Source organism: Helobdella robusta (assembly GCF_000326865.2).
Source record: "Helobdella robusta unplaced genomic scaffold HELROscaffold_19, whole genome shotgun sequence".
NCBI lineage: Eukaryota > Metazoa > Annelida > Clitellata > Rhynchobdellida > Glossiphoniidae > Helobdella > Helobdella robusta.
In genome coordinates this window covers 747,794-753,046 of record NW_008704034.1, presented here as the reverse complement: position 1 = coordinate 753,046, position 5,253 = coordinate 747,794, and the positions used below count along the sequence as shown (strand labels likewise).

The following is a 5,253-nucleotide window of genomic DNA, read 5'->3' as shown; positions in this document are numbered from 1 at the left end:
CACAAATACATACATACATACACACGCATACATACATACCCACAGACACAAACACACACACTCACAAGCATTGATACACGTTTAAACATCAACGAATAAACACACACACACTTACACACATACATAAACACACACATATACACACACACGCACACAAGCATTTACACACACACACGCACACACCCACGCACACACACACAAAAACAAATACACACGAGTAAAAAATATAAAAATATTTTTTAAAGGTAGAAATGCAATTAAGCCTCGATGGTGACCCGCTCATAAAAAATAAATGAACATACCATGTGTCCACCTCGATCCTGCCGTCGCAACAACCACCACAACCAACCACCAAACGCTCTCTTTTACGTCAACAACAACAACAACAACAGCAACAACAACAACAAAATTAACAGTAATAACAATAATAACGACAAGTACAATGAAAACAGTACCAATTACATCAACGACAACGATAAAAATGTTAGCATGTGTTTTATAATCTATTGCTATAACCAGCGCAGTATCAATAAACACAACGACATCAACAGTTTCTACAACATCAATAACAATTATAACATCAACGTCAACAACAAAAGTAGTAACATCAACAACGTCAACATCAGTAACAACAATAGCAGCAACAGTAGCAGAAGCCACAAAAGTAAGAGATGCATTGAAGAGATTTACAGTAGTGAAGTTGTGGAGGGTTGCAGATTGGCGAAGAAATGTTTTTATAAAAATTGCGATGTGGACGGAAATTTCATTAGAAGAATTTTTACGAGCCAGAACATTGCCGAGCATTTGAAGACAAACAAGAACAAAATAAATAAACGGAAATGTTTCTACTCGAGCAATAGCCACAACTTTTATAAAAACTGCAGCAGCCACAACAGCCACAACTTTGATGGCAACTACAAAAACTACAACAACCACAGTCGAAAATACAATCACGACAACATTAAGGGCAACAACGACAAAAATTACAACAACTACAACAACGACAGAGTTATAAATAGCGACAAATTCAACGGCAAGATTGTTGCAAATATTTCCAGCCAGTATTGCAACAACAAAACCAACATCAAGCACATCCACAAATTAAACGGAGATAACATCAACATTGTAGACGTTAACGCTATCGACAACATCAACAAAAACTCTGTTAATGACATTAGTGTCACCAGCAGAAGTTGCAAAATTAATGTGATAAATAATATTAATCAAATAAGCGGTGCTCTGAATTTAAATGATTACAAAAACGTAAACAAAATCAACAATAAAATTAACGATAGTAACATCAATAACAAAACCAACAACATCAACAAAAATAACCTCAAAAACAACAACAACAACAACACTAAAAACGTGATAGACAGAAGCTACACTAACCACATCAGCAACAACAATAACATTAACTGCGTCAACTACAACAGCAACAACGACAATAACAACAAAGTAAACAACAGTAGTTACTCACACAACATTGGAGACGACTATTATTTAAATGGTAACAGCATTATTTACACTGGTAAGCCCATAAACAAGCAGAGCTCCATAAATAATACTAGAAACATCATAAACTACCGCGCCGCAACCGACAACATTAACGTCAACACCAAAGAAAACATTAACAACGTCAATAACTCAAACAACAAAAACAACAACATTAACAACAACCAAAACCGTAGAAATATAAACAGAAACAAAAACAGCTGCAACCAATCTAACAACAACCACCTTAGCATAAACAATAAATACAACGAGCAAAGCTTCAACAGTCAAAAAATTCATTGCAGCCTCAGCGGTAACCACAACAACCACAACAACTCCAACAACATAATCAACAACTGCAACAACCAAAACAACCATCGAAAAAGCAACAATAACAACTTAAATATTTACAACAGTTACAACAACCACAACAGTAACAAAAGCAACCACAACAGTAACAACAGCAACCACAACAACTGCAGCGACTTAGTTCTGAACACGACAAAATATTTAAAGGCAATATTTTGTTTATTAGTTTTACTGAACATTACACAACAATGCCAAGCTGTCTGGGGAAGTACAGGTTTGTTTGTTGCTGTTGTTTTGTAGTTGTGGTGGTGGTTTTATTGCTGCTTTTTGTTACTTTCCTGCTTGTTGTTATTTTTGTTGTTAGTTTATTTGTTAGCTGTGAGATCTATGTTTTCAATTTAATTTAATTTTGTGAGTTGTGGCTGGTCACGTGGTATTGTTTCTTTCCAAGTTATTGTATTTTCTTCTGGCGCTTGTCACTTTTGAATTTTTTGTAGTGTTTTTTTTACTTTGATGCGTTTTTTGTTTTTGTTGTTTTTTGTAATTTGTTGTTTTTTGTTGTTTTTTGGTGTTTGATAGTGTTTTTTGTTGTTTGCTGTTGTTTTTTGTTGTTTGTTGTTGTTTGGTGTTTGAGGTTCCTTGGTTTGTTACTTTTGTGGTGAATATTGTTCTTTGTTGTTAGTTGTTTCAAATTGATCATTTTGCAGTTTTTTTCACTTCATCAGGTAGTTTGCTTTTGTTAATTTAATTTGTCTTCTTTTCATGTGAGAAACATTTTGATTGAATTTAAATTAATTTAATAATGTTTCAAAATATTGGCCATTTTACGTTCTGTATCTTATGACATTTGAATTAATTTTTGTTGTTGATGTTATTTCAAGTCAATATTTTTGTAAACATTTGAGAGTGCATACATTTTTTGGCAGCACTCCATGAATAACAACAATGCTGAAAAAAGGAGTGAAATTTGTGGGCGATCATGTTGTTCGCGGTTATGAATTATAGATCAAAATTAATGATAATAACTCCAGAAACATCAAAGTCGCTTACATTTTTGCATCAATATCAACACTGGATTTAACTTAAAGTTTATGCGTACTTTAGCAAAACATTATGCACAGCATATCGTATCACATTACATGACATTACGACACACTTCATCTCATTACACCACATAGCACAAATAATTTTATAGCATGTCAACTCTTATAACACAGGTGATGTTGTTCATAATTACGACGATTTTTAATTTGAATTTGCAAACACACACACGCATATACGCAAACACACATACACACGCACACACATACAAACAAACACACACACATACATACACAACATACACAAAACCCATAGGCACGCGCAAAGTGAACAAACAGTATATTCATTGCATGTTGCATATTAAGTATATAAGTTGCAAACTATATATATATATATATATATATATATGTATATATATATGTATATATGTATATATATATGTATATAATGTACGTTTATAACCTAGCATATATATATATATATATAATAACTAAATAAATAAATTAATTTTACTTTCAAAACTTATTTGTTAATCTTTTTCACCATCCTCATCGTCATCATCGTCGTCATCGTCCTCCAAGATTTCAAGGTTGTAAGGTGAAGGACATAAATAAGAAAGCAATAATAATATTATTAGCCACGCTTCAGCGCTCACCACATCGGCGATTGAGAGATGCAAATCGTTCTTTATCTTTTTTTATATTTTTTAATTTTTCTTGATTATTTTCATTATTCTTTTTATTATTATTATTTTATATTTTGTTATTATTTTTATTATTTATTTCTGTTATTAATATTTTAAATCGTCTTTTTGTTCTGTTTTTACCGGGTTTTGTTCTCGCTGCTTTTTTACGTTACATGTTCATAATTCTACCTATGTATGAATATTCAGCGGTTGTCATTTTTAAAAATTTCGATTCAATTTGATAACGTTGGCGTTAGTATGTTTGTTAATGTTGTTTCATTGTTTGTTGATGATACGTGGTGGTGTGTGTGTGATGTTCGTTTGTGTGTGTGTGTGTGTCCACACTTCTAATCCGCCCATGAAAAATTTGTCTGTGACTTGCTGGTGAGCGTGTGTTTGTAGTTCGTATGTGAGTATATGTTTGGGTGTTTGTGTGTGTATGTATGTGCATGGGTGTATGTATGATTGTGTGTATATGCGTGTATGTATGTGTGTGTCTTTATGTGTGTGTATGTGTGTGTTTGTTTGTGTGTATGTGTGCATCTGCGGTCAGGTGTAGGTATAAATCATGATTGAATATGCACGCGTTTCTGCATTGAGAAAAATTAATATTTCGTTATTTTATGTGGCTTCCATGGCAAATAACTTCACTTCATTCCTTGTCCTCCGATATTATTTCTCCCGAGCCCTTTATACTTTCTTGTCGCTGATCGTCGCAAGTGGCGTTGTTATTGTCGCTGCTTCTATTGTTGAAGTTATGTCACTGTGGTTGGTGTAGTTGATGTTGTTGCTGTTGCTAATGTTGTTGTAATTGTTGTTGTTGTAATATCATTTGAAATAACAATCGCGTTGCCAACATTGGCTGAACGAGTTAACTTCTTTTTGCAAAGAAAAAATAACAAAAGTGTCTTTCCTAAACCGGGATGTCTTATTGTTTATTTTCTGTTAATGATTTTATAAGCGTTTTTCATCCGCAAGTAGGTTTATCGGAATTCAATCACATACAAACAAGTTAGCCACACACACACACACACACACACACACACACACACACACACACACACACACACACACACATACACACACATACACACACACATACACAAATACACACACCTAAAACAACACACAGAACAGCGAACCTGCAAGCGCATAATCATACTGCATATATACTTTGAATGGTAAAAGTGAGTAAATCCACTTGTAAGTAAATGAAGATTGATATAACGTCGCCGGTGTATATGTATCATTCTGAAAAAACGAAACCAGCAAAATATACAAAAGCAACATTAATAGCATTAACTCTAGCTTCAATAATGTTCTGCAGGAATGTTTGAAGGTTAAATTAAATAAAGATGCCTGGCTTAGACTTGATGTGGCCGCGTCCGAATACAAGCATGTCTTCGGCTATTGTATGCAGTGTGTGATGCTTATTTACGTACGATATGTATGTCGTTGTTGGCACTTGTAAGTATTGCTATGTGAAAAAAATACATTCGGTGAAAATAGCAGCTGAAAAAGAACGACTAATTCAAATTTTAAAACAAACATATCACTTTAATGAACGGTTCTAACAACTAAATTACACTAATACACTAATTACACTAAAACAGCAGCAACAAACACTTTATCAATGGTAACAACAACAAGCTAACAATGACAACTACAACAACATCAACGAAAATAGAAAAGACACAACAACAACAATATAAAAATCTAAGATT

At 33.4% G+C, this 5,253-nt stretch overlaps 1 protein-coding gene across 1 annotated transcript; it reads left to right on the top strand.

The window, feature by feature from the left end:
• Window positions 1–303: 303 nt before the first annotated feature.
• On the top strand, window positions 304–4,714 carry HELRODRAFT_170836 (hypothetical protein; the record flags this gene model as incomplete). The annotated part of the gene is made up of 2 exons (XM_009016662.1): window positions 304–2,077; window positions 4,662–4,714. 2 exons carry the CDS (start codon window positions 304–306, stop codon window positions 4,712–4,714), a joined length of 1,827 nt encoding a protein of 608 aa, XP_009014910.1.
• Between the last annotated feature and the right edge of the window lie 539 nt (window positions 4,715–5,253).